Source organism: Bombina bombina, chromosome 3 (genome assembly GCF_027579735.1).
Source record: "Bombina bombina isolate aBomBom1 chromosome 3, aBomBom1.pri, whole genome shotgun sequence".
Lineage (NCBI taxonomy): Eukaryota > Metazoa > Chordata > Amphibia > Anura > Bombinatoridae > Bombina > Bombina bombina.
Window position 1 is genome coordinate 293,535,637 of NC_069501.1, and position 15,513 is coordinate 293,551,149.

At 39.2% G+C, this 15,513-nt stretch overlaps 1 protein-coding gene across 1 annotated transcript in view; it reads right to left on the reverse strand.

Moving 5' to 3' along the window:
- Nucleotides 1-15,513, reverse strand: part of APOO (apolipoprotein O) — a 420,782-nt gene that overhangs the window by 280,270 nt on the left and 124,999 nt on the right. Inside the window, 2 exon segments of the mRNA XM_053706366.1 lie at nt 9,357-9,389; nt 9,391-9,477. Of these exon segments, the coding sequence (XP_053562341.1) occupies nt 9,357-9,389; nt 9,391-9,477 (120 nt within the window).

Consider the following 15,513-nt stretch of genomic DNA (forward strand, 5'->3'; position numbering starts at 1 on the left):
AGACATGTTAAACAGGCATAAACTTGATAACAAGTACAAAAAACGTTTTAAAATAAAACCGTTACTGTCACTTTAAATTTTAAACTGAACACACTTTATTACTGCAAATGCGAAAAAACATGAAGGAATTGTTCAAAATTTACCAAATTTTCACCACAGTGTCTTAAAGCCTTAAAAAGTATTGCACACCAAATTTGGAAGCTTTAACCCTTAAAATAACGGAACCGGAGCCGTTTTGAACTTTAACCCCTTTACAGTCCCTGGTATCTGCTTTGCTGAGACCCAACCAAGCCCCAAGGGGAATACGATACCAAATGACGCCTTCAGAAAGTCTTTTCTAAGTATCAGAGCTCCTCTCACATGCGACTGCATGCCATGCCTCTCAAAAACAAGTGCGCAACACCGGCGCGAAAATGAGGCTCTGCCTATGCTTTGGGAAAGCCCCTAAAGAATAAGGTGTCTAAAACAGTGCCTGCCGATATTATTATATCAAAATACCCAGATAAAATGATTCCTCAAGGCTAAATATGTGTTAATAATCAATCGATTTAGCCCAAAAAAAAGTCTACAGTCTTAATAAGCCCTTTTTGAAGCCCTTATTTACAATCGTAATAAACATGGCTTACCGGATCCCAGAGGGAAAATGACAGCTTCCAGCATTACATCGTCTTGTTAGAATGTGTCATACCTCAAGCAGCAAGAGACTGCTCACTGTTCCCCCAACTGAAGTTAATTGCTCTCAACAGTCCTGTGTGGAACAGCCATGGATTTTAGTGACGGTTGCTAAAATCATTTTCCTCATACAAACAGAAATCTTCATCTCTTTTCTGTTTCTGAGTAAATAGTACATACCAGCACTATTTCAAAATAACAAACTCTTGATTGAATAATAAAAACTACAGTTAAACACTAAAAAACTCTAAGCCATCTCCGTGGAGATGTTGCCTGTACAACGGCAAAGAGAATGACTGGGGTAGGCGGAGCCTAGGAGGGATCATGTGACCAGCTTTGCTGGGCTCTTTGCCATTTCCTGTTGGGGAAGAGAATATCCCACAAGTAAGGATGACGCCGTGGACCGGACACACCTATGTTGGAGAAAACAGCTCCCAAAAAAGGCCAAAAAGTACCCTCTTTGTTTGGACTATAAAGACATTGGAAAAATTCTGAAGTTGGAACTGGAGCAATCACCCCCATTAATTCCAGATTTTTTACACAAGCCAAGAAAGCTTGGTCTTTTCAAGGATCTTGATGCACTCGAGACAGAAAGAATCTTCCCTGAGGAAGCATTGGGCGAAAACAACTTATGTTTTACAAGGCTCGGGAAACCTGAACAGATCTCTCTGAACAGCCTGCTAAAAGAAACTCAATCTGCCCCCACCAGAAACTGGTCTGGTATGGGAGCAGCCCCTCCATGCAGTCTTGGGGGCTGGGTAGAGTTCTAGGACTGTTTGTTTTTGGACCAAGAAGGGTTGGACTTTCAGGAAGATTTGGAGTACTCTAGGCAGAGGGGGAATATTTCAGAGCCTTAGATTGCCAAAAGAAATGAAAACACCCTGCAGATCTAAGCTAACCCTTAGATTTATTATCCTGGGGGAAGAACAGCTACCTTACCCCTGGTGACTGTAAAGAGAATTTATATATAGAGTATAGTAGTGCGCTAAATCAAGTGATATCAAACTCCTCACAATTAACAACTCCTTCAAGTTGTTAAAAATAAAAGTTATTGCACAGACAGAAGAAGTGAGGGCGCTTTACAAGCTAAAGATACCAGGTCTACTCGTTAAATGTAAATAAAATAAATATTTATTAAAAACTAAACGTCTAATAACACATTATATTCAAAAAAAGGAACGTCTCCCTTAACCCCTTAACGACTGAGGACGTGCAGGGTACGTCCTCAGAAAAAAGGCAGTTAATGCCTGAGAACGTACCCTGCACGTCCTCAGTGTGGAAAGCAGCTGGAAGCGATCCTGCTCGCTTCCAGCTGCTTTCCGGTTATTGCAGTGATGCCTCGATATGGAGGCATCCTGCAATAACCTTTCACGGCCATCCGATGCAGAGAGAGCCACTCTGTGGCCCTCTCTGCACCGGACATCGATGGCCGGTATCGTTGGTGGGTGGGAGCCGGTATGGGAGGTGGGTGGCGGCCATCGATGGCCCTGGTCATGTGGAGGGGGGCGGGATCGTGGGCGGGGGAGTCCGGGGGCGCGCGCGGGCGTGCGCACGTGCACGAGGGGGCGGGGGCGGGCGCGTGCACGGGGAGGGAGCGGGTGGGAACCGCTACACTACGGAAAAAATGTGTCCCCAAAACACAAAGTGGGACAAAATTTAAATAAATAAAAAAGCCCTTGTGTGATTTAGGTGGTGGGGGGGGGGGGGGCCGATTGAGCTACACTACAGAAATTTAAAAAAAAAAATAATAAACATTTGATTGTTCAAAATGGGTACTGGCAGACAGCTGCCAGTACCCAAGATGGCCCCCAATAAGGCTGAGAGGGAGGCGTAGAGAGCTGTTTTGGGGGGGATCAGGGAGGTTGGGGGTTAAGGGGGGGATCCTAAACACAGCATATGTAAATATGCTTTTTTTTTTTTTTCTTTAAAAAAACAAACAAACTTTTATTTTAGTACTGGCAGACTTTCTGCCAGTACTTAAGATGGCGGGGACAATTGTGGGGTGGGGGAGAGAAGGGAGCTGTTTGGGAGGGATCAGGGGGTGGGATGTGTCAGGTGGGAGGCTGATCTCTACACTAAAGCTAAAATTAACCCTGCAAGCTCCCTACAAACTACCTAATTAACCCCTTCACTGCTAGCCATAATACACGTGTGATGCGCAGCAGCATTTAGCGACTTTCTAATTACCATAAAGCAACGCCAAAGTCATATATGTCTGCTATTTCTGAACAAAGGGCATCCCAGAGAAGCATTTACAACCATTTGTGCCATAATTGCACAAGCTGTTTGTAAATAATTTCAGTGAGAAACCTAAAATTGTGAAAAAATTAACATTTTTTTTTACTTTGATCGCATTTGGCGGTGAAATGGTGGCATGAAATATACCAAAATGGGCCTAGATCAATACTTGGGGTTGTCTACTACACTAAAGCTAAAATTAACCCTAGAAGCTCCCTACATGCTCCCTAATTAACCCCTTTAATGCTGGGCATAATACACGTATTGTGCGCAGTGACATTTAGCAGCCTTCTAATTACCAAAAAGCAAAGCCAAAGCCATATATGTCTGCTATTTCTGAACAAAGGGGATCCCAGAGAAGCATTTACAACCATTTATTCTATAATTGCATAAGTTGTTTGTAAATAATTTCAGTGAGAAACCTAAAGTTTGTGAAAAAATTTGTGAAAAAGTGAACAATTTTTTTTTATTTGATCGCATTTGGCGGTGAAATAGTGGCATGAAATATACCAAAATGGGCCTAGATCAATACTTTGGGATGTCTTCTAAAAAAAAATATATACATGTCAATAGATATTCAGGGATTCCTGAAAGATATTAGTGTCCCAATGTAACTAGCGCTAATTTTGAAAAAAAGTGGTTTGGAAATAGCAAAGTGCTACTTGTATTTATGGCCCTATAACTTGCAAAAAAAGCAAAGAAGATGTAAACATTGGGTATTTCTAAACTCAGGACAAAATTTAGAAACTATTTAGCATGGGTGTTTATTGGTGGTTGTAGATGTGTAACAGATTTTGGGGGTCAAAGTTAGAAAAAGTGTGTTTTTTTCCATTTTTCCTTCATATTTTATAATGTTTTTTATAGTAAATTATAAGATATGATGAAAATAATGGTATCTTTTGAAAGTCCATTTAATGGCGAGAAAAACGGTATATAATATGTATGGGTACAGTAAATGAGTAAGAGGAAAATTACAGCTAAATACAAACACCGCAAAAATGTAAAAATAGCCTTGGTCCCAAACGGACAGAAAATGGAAAAGTGCTGCGGTCATTAAGGGGTTAAACTTAGCCGTTATTTGATACAATATATCGAAAACAATGTATACAGAAAAATAAAAATATATATATAAAGTTTCAAATGCACATAGGTTGCTGAGCATCAGCTATACATATACTATTCAGTAATCACTGGTGCCCCAAAAAGTGCCAAAGAAATAATCCTGCGATATCCCAAAGTCTTTATGTTGCTATTAGAGAAATATTACTTTGTTAGACTAAAGTCTTTATAGTGCTGTATAGCATGTGCCACCAAATATTTGTATGTTATATAGCAGATTATACAGGAGGAATGAAGGTGTATTGTTTTATCTCTACAGTTTGCTATCAGCAACCAAATCGGTCAGTGAGTGTCACCCGTGACGTCAGACGCCATCGGTCACGTGGGGTGAATTCGCAGTTGCAAGACCTTTCTGAGAAAGCAGCGGAGTGAATCTCTGAAGGAGCAAGGAGTAATATACATTCCAGTATTCATATGTGAGCAATAGGAGTACAGGTACCATCTATCCCACAAAGACTGTGTCTAACATTGTGTTTAAAAGGAGTCGTGCTGGTTGATAGAGGTACTTTTTTTTATCATCCCGCAAATTATTCAACACAGGCAATTACACCGTACTTCTGAGATCTGTATAATCTCCTATATAACATACAAATATTTGGTGGCACATGCTATACAGCACTATAAAGACTTTAGTCTAACAAAGTAATATTTCTCTAATAGCAACATAAAGACTTTGGGATATCACAGGATTATTTCTTGGCACTTTTTGGGGCACCAGTAATTACTGAACAGTATACGTATAGCTGATACTCGGCAACCTATGTGCATTTGAAACTTTCTATATATATTTTTATTTTTCTGCATACATTGTTTTCGATTCATTGTATCAAATAACGGATACGTTTAAGGGAGACGTCCCTTTTTATGAATATAATGTGTTATTAGACATTTAGTTTTTAATAAATATGTATTTTATTTACATTTAACGAGTAGACCTGGTATCTTTAGCCGGTAAAGCACCCTGGTGATTGTAGCAATAATAGCATCCAGTCCAGGCCCAAACATTTTTTTGATGACACCATATCTGCAGATCAAGACTTATGGCATAAAGCTTGTAAAGCTAAAACAACTAATTCTCAGCATTAATGTGAATCATTTCCACTTCTGCATCACAAATAAAATAATTTTGCTGTTCTCAGGAGGTTAATGTGATCTGATCTAGAATGGTTTGCCCAGAAACAAGTTCTGAAAGATTATCACACAGTAGCAGTAGCTACGCAGGCAATACTGACAGCAGGTTGAAACATAAAACCTGCCACTTGAAAGGATTACCTATTAAAAGCTTAAAGTTTTCTATCTATCTGTCTATAGGATCCTTAGAAGAGGAACTATCCTTCAAAGGAATAGGCATCGACCTTAGGAATAGTTTCCTAAATCTGTGTATTAACAGAACAGAAGGAATACCTGGCTAAATGTAGCCACCAATCAGCAAGCACTACCCAGGCGCTGAACCAAAATGAGCTGGCTCCTTACCTTAAATGTTTTGCTTTTCAAATAAAGATAGCAAGAGAACAAAGAAAAATTCATAATAGGAGTAAATTAGAAAGTTGCTTAAAATTGCTCTCTCTCTCTCTCTCTCATATATATATATATATAGGAAAAAAGGGTTTAGTAATCCCTTTAAATAGAGATGCATGTAGAAAAAAAGGAAAGGCTCCTTAAGAAATGTATTTATTATCTTGACGGGTTGCTTAACTGTAGCAGGACAATAGTCTACTTCTAAAGCAAGTAAAACTTCTTGCAATAAAGCATGAGTATGCTCAAGCCTGAAATTAAAAGGAGGAATCCTCTGCCACAGCAGCAGGATCCTGAGACTCAGAGACACTATACTCAGAAACGCCTCAATCATCAGTGGGTAACTTAGAAGGGCAACTCCTAAGATAAGTCCCTGATGAGCAAAAGGCCAAAGAAGGACCACATTGAAATCTTTGCAAACATCTTTGCTTAATATCCTGAGTCATTATTAGTAGAGTGAATATATTACTTAAATTTTGAAGAAAGTTCATATGAACTCTCCTGGAAGCAACTTTAAAGGGGTAAAAACCCTTGCACAATCTTAAAGGGACACTGAACCCAATTTTTTTCTTTCGTGATTCGGATAGAGCATGACATTTTAATCAACTTTCTAATTTACTCCTAGTATCATTTTTTCTTCATTCTCTTGGTACCTTTATTTGAAAAGCAAGAATGTAAGTTTAGATGCCTGCCCATTTTTGGTGAACAACCTGGGTTGTTCTTGCTGATTGGTGGATAACTTGACTAACCAATAAACAAGTGCTGTTTGGTGTTCTTAACCAAAAAATTATGGCTCCTTAGCTTAGATGCCTTCTTTTTCAAATAAATATAGCAAGAGAACGAAGAAAAATTGATAATAGGAGTAAATTAGAAAGGTGCTTAAAATTGCATGCTTTATCTGAATCACGAAAGAAAAAAATTGGGTTCAGTGTCCCTTTAAGGGCAGTAATACCCTGTTTGGGTTAAATATTTAGTTAGCACAAGATACAAAGATGAGGGGGATAAACCAGAGAATACTTACAAATGCAAAACACAGACTGGAAAGTTTAAATTATCAGAGGGTCTCCCTTCTAGAAAAATAGCTAACAGACCAGATGCCTAAGCTGTAGTTTGCCCAGAAAGTTTTAGAGATAGACTGAAGCAAATAAGCAGTATAAAGCTACACAAATAGTTAACCTCAAAGGGGAAAAAGGCACAATGTAAAAGGATTAACCCTTAAGAGGGAAAAAGTAACAATAATAAAAGGTACTGTAAAATAAGAGCTGAAAACTGTGGGGAAAAAAACAAAAGGCTTACATACAAAATAACATATCAAAAAGGGCTCCAAATTTGTAACCAAGCTCTGATGATCAGCGTTCCACCTCCACACTGTGTACAACTCAGAAGTAACTTCCGAGAGCGCCAAGACGCTAAATTTAAAGTAATCTTTATATAACGCATTAGTAGAAGATGTATGGTTTATAAATACATGTCTCCAGACTTATGTGAAGCTGTGTATATGTTCATACTAATAGCCAGTGGGCTGTGAAGGTGCAAGTTCTTACCTATGATTACCTTTGTCCACTGTGTTTACCTCAGCTGCAGCAACTTGCTTCTAGTAGACAAGCCCTTCCTAGGCAGTGCAAACACGATGCCAAAGATCTAAATCAGTAACAGCATCTAGAAACCAGGTTTGGTTTTTTTTTTGGTGGAAAAGTCCAGATTCTCACCTGGCAAGGTCTGTGGATCCGCAAAGAGCAGCTAACTGCAGACCAGGGGATTGGTGGAACATTCAAATGTACCTGGGAGGCCTGTGACATTTCTCAATGAGAAAATACCTTTCACTACCTGGCTGATAACTCCTTGTACCCTCTTTGATCAAAAACTTACTGTGAGGAGGAACTGAGCCTGAGATTGGTTATAGGATCTCTCAATGATGAGTAGATCTGCACTTCACTTTTCACCTCATAGTAATCAAGTAGGCAAATAGAAAATGTCTGAGAATCATGCTAAGTGGGGTGCATTTAAAGCTCTTGTGTGTTGGGATATATTTTGCCTCCGCCTAGAGGGCAAGAAGGAGTTCCACACGTGATGACTCATGGACTCTCACCATCTGATGAAAAAAAATAACTTTTAAAAGATATATCTATTGACATTGGGTTGAGGAAGAGTGCACAAGACCTATGTGTGCGTTAGAGTCCTATGTTGTCCTCTTAATATACACAACTTAATGTTTTCAATAAAGATCATTCACAAGGTCTCATTTACAGTAATACAAGACATAAGGTAAACAAGGCAAAAACAAACAAACAAAAGTTGTAATTAAACCCAATACATTCACAACATAAAAGAAAGAAAGTTGAAGAGGGGGTAAACTGTTACAATCTACAGAAAACAACAAACAATCTCTTGAAGAAATTAACCTATTCCAGTCCTTCCATACGAAAAGAAACTGTTTAAAGACTCAAACCAATATTACAATGGTGGACAATCAGTGTCACTAGTCACCTTATGTCTGTCTCTCACTTGGTATAGACAAGCACATGGCTCAGAGGAGTAGTGATCAAAAATGGCTCCATCCAATATTGACACAAGCACAACCATATTGGTCACTTAACCTACTCAAGTTTTCCCATTGAGAAGCAGCAACAGCAAAAGAGTTTGTGTGTTTTGTGGGATAGACAATATAGCCTTTTCCAGCTTAAGCAATATTAGCCTTAGCTTCTTAAAATAATTGAAAAGCCAGAAGCGAGGATGTCAATTTCCAGAATCAAATATTCCTATACTGTCAGTGTCACTATTCCCCAGTTCATGCCGAGGAAAGGGTAGAACCTTCACTCCCCAGACTAGCAAACCACAATATTGAGCACAGTGAACCCAAAAGGGAAAAAAACTTTCACCTTTGCCATTTCCTGCACCCACTGAGCTCTCTTCATTTTCTCCCGCCATCCATGCAATGCCCAACCTCCCATTGTTAAAGAATTGAAAGCTCCAAGGTTATGGTGCTCCCAATTCTGCCACTACCACTCTGCCTAGGGGAACTGAGCAGGCAAGATAGAAAGTGTTGGATACTGGCTCCAATGTGTTTTCTGTCAATGCTGGGGGTATTGTTATCAGGTTACGTTCCATACGGTGCTCACTGAATTTGATACCAGTTATAGTAATCTTTGCAACTCTTTAACTACTACCAGCCGCTGTTCTTCTAAGAGAGACATAAGCTCCGCAATAGAGATATCAAGAGTGGTCATACTGTCCATAGAGAATATATACAGTATCTTACAATTTATAGCAATGCGCCTCAGTAGAATAATGGTGATACTACCGAGGGGGTTTAGGGAAAGTCCACATCTATTACCAAACATAACCTTTGCAGGGGTTAAACACACAGGGGCTCAATTCTCAAAAACACATTGACATGGAGAAAAATATCAGCTTATATCATTGAGTACTATACTATAAGTGTATCTCCTTCACATAATGAAAATCTGGGATCTCCCCTTAAAGAGATACACAGCTCCTCAAGGTAGAGCATTCCCTGGGTGGCAACTAGCCCGATGAGGCTTCTTATAGAATTTTTCCAGACTGGAGAGTTTTAGAAGAATTTGGCCCATAATTACATTAACACAATAGTGCAATAATAAAATAATCCAACACAAAAGAGAATTTTTGTTTTACCACTTTTATGTCCCTTCAATTCCCGCTGCTATACTATACATACAAACTGATTATTTGTATCTCCCTTTAATTATTAGTTTAAAATATAGGTCATTAGCTCACTCCCCTAAATTAAATATGAATATACAATATTTTATTTGGTAATTATTAGAGTGTACCTGAAACCAGCTTGTATATGGCGCAACCGACCAGTCTCACCCATGAAATACCCCTCTTCCAATTGTGTCTGTTTATCTTCCACTATTTTGCTTCTTGAACAGGACTAGAATACAGGGGAAGCTGCAAATATTAAAACACAAAGAACAAATAAATACCAGGTATGGTGTGTTATTGGCTTTGATCTTGATCATTGGAATACACTTGTTTTTCCAGTTTGTCTTTTGAACGCTGATGAAGTTTGATTTATTCTAGTCTATTATATGTTTGTAGTGCTCAGGCCATGATACCCAAATGTTTGAAACCACTTGATAGTGATCAGCATAGCCTGTAAAAAGCTGACAAAAAACATCACCTGAACATCTCTATGTAAAAAAGAAAGATATTTTACCTGAACATCTCTATGTAAAAAAGAAAGATATTTTACCCTCAAAATGTCCTAGGTTTTCACATCCCATCGTAAGGACTTTAAGCAGCAAATCAGTATGCCTGTCCCCGGACTTGCAAGGGAGTGAGCCTCATGAACACTCATGTTATTTCCCTATTCAAGTTAAGGATGTTTACTATGAAATCTTATGCGAGTTAAAGGGGACACTGAACCCAAATTTTTTCTTTTGTGATTCAGATAGAGCATGCAATTTTAATCAACTTTCTAATTTACTCCTAATATTTTTTCTTTGTTCTCTTGCTATCTTCAATTGAAAAAGAAGGCATCTAAGCGTTTTTGGAGTTCAGGACTCTGGACAGAACTTTTTTATTGGTGGATGAATTTATCCATCAATCAGCAAGGACAAGCCAGGTTGTTCACCAAAAATGGACTGGCATCTAAACTTACATTCTTGCATTTCAAATAAAGATACCAAGAGAATAAAGAAAATTGATAATAGGAGTAAATTAGAAAATTGCTTAAAATTCATGCTCTATCTAAATCACAAAAGAAAAAATTTGGGTTCAGTGTCCCTTTAAGTGAAATCTCATGAGACCACAGTAAAATAGTTCCTGACCTCAGCACTGTTGATGCTGATTGGCTGCAGTCAATTCCTTAATTTCTTTTTTTTACCTGCGAAATTGTGAGGTAAAATATCTTCCTTTTTTACATAGAGATGATCAGGTGATATTTTCCCGTCAGCTTTTTACAGTTATACTGCATCAGTTTCAAGTGATTTAGCATATGATGATTATGTCCCTTTAATCAAAGTGATCGCTACACTTTCATAATTGTTTTGCTGGACAAAACAAAACAATAAATTATCTTCACATGCAAAATAGACAAACATATAAACTGTCAAGTAATGCTTATGGTGTCACGGTGCTCCTCTGCTCTGCTGTGGCAGTTGTCATGGACACAGGCACTCCTCCGGTTGCTAGGGATACGGCAGTGTAACTGCAGCACGGTGATGACATCACCGCCTGCCCTGTCTTCCCTATGCAAAGGCCTCAGTTGCTCTCACCTGTGCCCAAGTATAGGTGTTACTTCTTGTGCTCCTGGGTGCTGTATATCTGTATGCTGTATTGATTAACTGTTGCTGAACTCTGCTTGTTTGACTACACTGCTTGCCTTAACCCCTAATTGGCTGGACTGCTTAACTGTTGATGAACTCTGTCTGTTTTGACTCCTCTGCTTGTCTTAACCCCTGAATTGCTGGACTGATTTACTGTTAATGAACTCTGCCTGCCTGACCATTCTATTGATTTACCCTTGAACTGCCTTACCGCTGGATTCCCTACCCTATTGCCGTCAGAGACTATCCTGTGTTTCCAGTCCATTAAGTGGTTTACCCTTGAACTGCCTAACCGCCGATTCCCTGCTTGTTGCCGTCAAAGACTATCCTGTCTGTTTCCAGTCCTTCAAGTGGTTTACCCTTGAACTGCCTAACCGCTGATTCCTACCTGCTGCCGCCAAAGACTACCCTGCATAGTGTGAGCACTGCTTACCTCATTTTGCAAACTTTCTCTGCTCTAGGATTTTCCCAAAAATTCCAGCTTGATGCCGGGATAAGAAGACTACTGGACAAGTTTGGTCTGATAGTGGAATATCCCACGAGCATTACATATGGTCAGTGTTCTAGAAATTACTATATACTGACTAATTCCTATCTATTGCTGACTTTTAACGTCATGCATTCAGCGGTGTGTATAACATTTTGCTAGTGTGTGGTATTCTTCATATGTTATACATAAATAATATAAACTGGAAACAAAAAACATCTCTTGTATGTGAAATGCGGCTGCTTTCAGTTTTATCGGCATATACAAAATCGTGACCTTAAATGACATCCACTTCGTATTACAAAGTAATGTCATATAGAGTTAAACATGCATATTTTCATTTATGTTAGTTTAAATATTGAAGAAAAATAGAGTAATTTTTTAGTTTGTATAAAGTAATGGGTGCCTCCATATTGAAACCTAGATGACGACAATTAGGGACAGATATAAAAGACAATAAAGTGTCCCAAACACCTAACATTGTCTTAATCCACACAGTTGAAATTAACAATTTAATAAGGTTTTTCCCATATCTATTGTTTGCGCAGTTCAGTGTTGGAATATTTAAAGGGACATTGTACACTAGATTTTTTTTTGCATAAATGTTTTGTAGATGATCCATTTATATAGCCCATCTGGTAGTGTTTTTGTAAAAATGTATAGTTTTGCTTATTTTTATAACAACATTGTACTGATTTTCAGACACATAACCAAGCCCCAAAGTTTGAATACTGATGATTGCTTCTGTTTGTATAATGGGTATTTTCATATGCGGGGGGGTTCTGCTCTCAGCCCCATTCGCTGGGTGTACCAGCCAAATCTCATCAACAGTGATAAATTGGGAGCTTCTAAGTAAGTTTTTAAAAGGTTTTATACTGGATTTTGATATCAGTATCTGCATAGTCTTCTTTCTAGTAGTGTTCATTACATGTAGTTAAATTAAATTTATTTTCTTTTTTTTACTCCACATAATGAAACATTTTATAGTACAATTTCAAACTGTGCCTTTAAAGTGCCATTTCAGTGTTAAAATACATGTTCTAATCTATTGGAGTATGCAATTGTAAAACTACTTAAAACCCCACAAAGGGGTTAAACGCATGCTTAAAGTCCCGCTTGAGACTCAAAACAAAGTCCCTTTAAATAGGTTAAAACTACCAACTATCACTAGACCAAGTACAGCAGATAAAGAGTTGTGCTCCATTTCTCTGTAAAAGATCAGATCCCCAAAATATGCAGCCATCAGATGCTCACCACCTCAGACCAGATACATGGCATACATAAACCCTCATGCTAGGTATATACCCAAATCCCACTGCAAACCAGAAGCATGACCCATAAACCCTCATGCTAGGGTATATACCCAAATCCCACTGCAAACCAAGAAGCATGACCCATAAACCCTCATGCTAGGTATATACCCAAATCCCACTGCAAACCAGAAGCATGACCATAAACCCTCATGCTAGGTATATACCCAAATCACACTGCAAACCAGAAGCATGAACCATAAAACCCTCATGCTAGGTATATACCCAAATCACACTGCAAACCAGAAGCATGATTCATAAACCCTCATGCTAGGTATATACCCAAATCACACTGAAAACCAGAAGCATGACCCATACACCTTTATGCTAGGTATATGCCCAAATCACACTGCAAACCAGAAGCATGACCCCATACACCTTTATGCTAAGTATATTCCCAAATCACACTGCAAACCAGAAGCATGACCCAACACCGCCATAGAACACACTACTGAGCTATTGTTTGTTCCTGGTAGAGAGCTCCTCTTTCGGTATGCATATACCCAAATCCCACCTCAAACCCGAAGCATGACCCACACACCCTTATGCTAGGTATATACCCAAATCCCACCTCAAACCAGAAGCATGACCCATGCACCCTTATGCTAGGTATATACCCAAATCCCACCTCAACCAGAAGCATGACCCATACACCCTCATGCTAGGAATACCCAAATCACACTGCAAACCAGAAGCATGACCTATACACTTTTATGCTAAGTATATACCCAAATCCCACTGCAAACCAGAAACATCCAGTTATGGTAAGTATATACCCAAATCCCACCTCAAACCCGAAGCATCACCCATAAACCCTTATGCTAGGTATATACCCAAATCCCACCTCAAACCAGAAGCATGACCCATACACCCTCATGCTAGGAATACCCAAATCACACTGCAAACCAGAAGCTTGACCCATACACCTTTATGCAAGGTATATACCCAAATCCCACTGCAAACCAGAAGCATTACCCATACACCTTTATGCTAAGTATATACCCAAATCCCACTGCAAACCAGAAACATCCAGTTATGGTAAGTATATATCCAAATCCCACCTCAAACCAGAAGCATCACCCATAAACCCTTATGCTAGGTATATACCCAAATCCACCTGAAACCAGAAAGCATGACCCATACACCCTTATACTGCTAGGTATATGCCCCAAATCACACCTCAAACCAGAAGCATGACCTATACACCCTTATGCATTGCTAGGTATATACCCAAATCACACCTCAAACCAGAAGCATGACCTATACACCTTTATGATAGGTATATACCCAAATCACACCTCAAACCAGAAGCATGACCTATACACCCTTATGCATTGCTAGGTATATACCCAAATCACACCTCAAACCAGAAGCATGACCTATACACCCTTATGCTAAGTATATGCCCAAATCACACCTCAAACCAGAAGCATGACCTATACACCCTTATGCTAGGTATATACCCAAATCACATCTCAAACAAGAAGCATGACCTATACACCCTTATGCTAGGTATATACCCAAATCACATTTCAAACCAGAAGCATGACCTATACACCCTTATGCTAGGTATATGCCCAAATCCCACCTCAAACCAGAAGCATGACCTATACACCCTTATGCTAGGTATATGCCCAAATCACACCTCAAACCAGAAGCATGACCTATACACCCTTATGCTAGGTATATGCCCAAATCCCACCTCAACCAGAAGCGATGACCTATACACCCTTATGCTAGGTATATACCCAAATCACATCTCAAACCAGAAGCATGACCTATACACCCATATGCTAGGTATATGCCCAAATCACACCTCAAACCAGAAGCATGACCTATACACCCTTATGCTAGGTATATACCCAAATCACATCTCATACCAGAAGCATGACCTATACACCCCTATGCTAGGTATATGCCCAAATCACACCTCAAACCAGAAGCATGATCTATACATCCTTATGCTAGGTATATACCCAAATCACATCTCAAACCAGAAGCATGACCCATACACCTTATTTTAGGTACATACCAAAATCTTAGCGCAAACCAGAAGCATGACCCATACACCACTTATGCTAGGTATATACTCAGATCCAACCTCACCAGAAGCATGACCCATACACCCTTATGCTAGGTATATACCCCAAATCCCACCTCAAACCAGAAGCATGAACCAAACACCTTTATGCTAGTTATATACCCAAATCACACCTCAAACCAGAAACATGACCCATACACACTTATGGTAGGTATATACCTATGTGTGTGTGTATATTATATATATATATATATATATAATTTGTTTTAGTTTTGCACAGCACATTTGCAACATAGCACTGTAAAATATTTAGAGCTATATGCAAACTAATGTTTTAATGTCAATGGACACCTTGAGCAAATGAGCACTGAACAGCCCTCGGTAACATAATTAGAAAACACACTGTTGGAATTAGCTACCGACAGTTTAAAGTATGCATGCACGCAATAGAGGTCACCGCTTTAAGATTTAATAGGACACTCATTTTCATCTCTGTCGAGTTTAGCTATCAGAGCCTGTGCACTTGCTTATAATTACATAATTGCATTCCAAAGATTCTTTTGAATCATCTGTGGAATGCAATTGCGTAATTGTGAGCATGCGCACGTCGACGTAGGTAATCTCGATTATGTAGCTTTTTTGTCTACAGGACAACGGCTGTGTTATTTTGTGCTTCTGTTTGCTACTTCCCCATGGCTTCTCTTCATACCACGTGTCGCATGTACTTCACTTCCTCCAACTTCAGCAACTCAGGGCTGACAGGCAGGCAGCAATAGGGAACCAGCAGCAGCAGCTTGCAAGACAACTAGAAAGTAACAG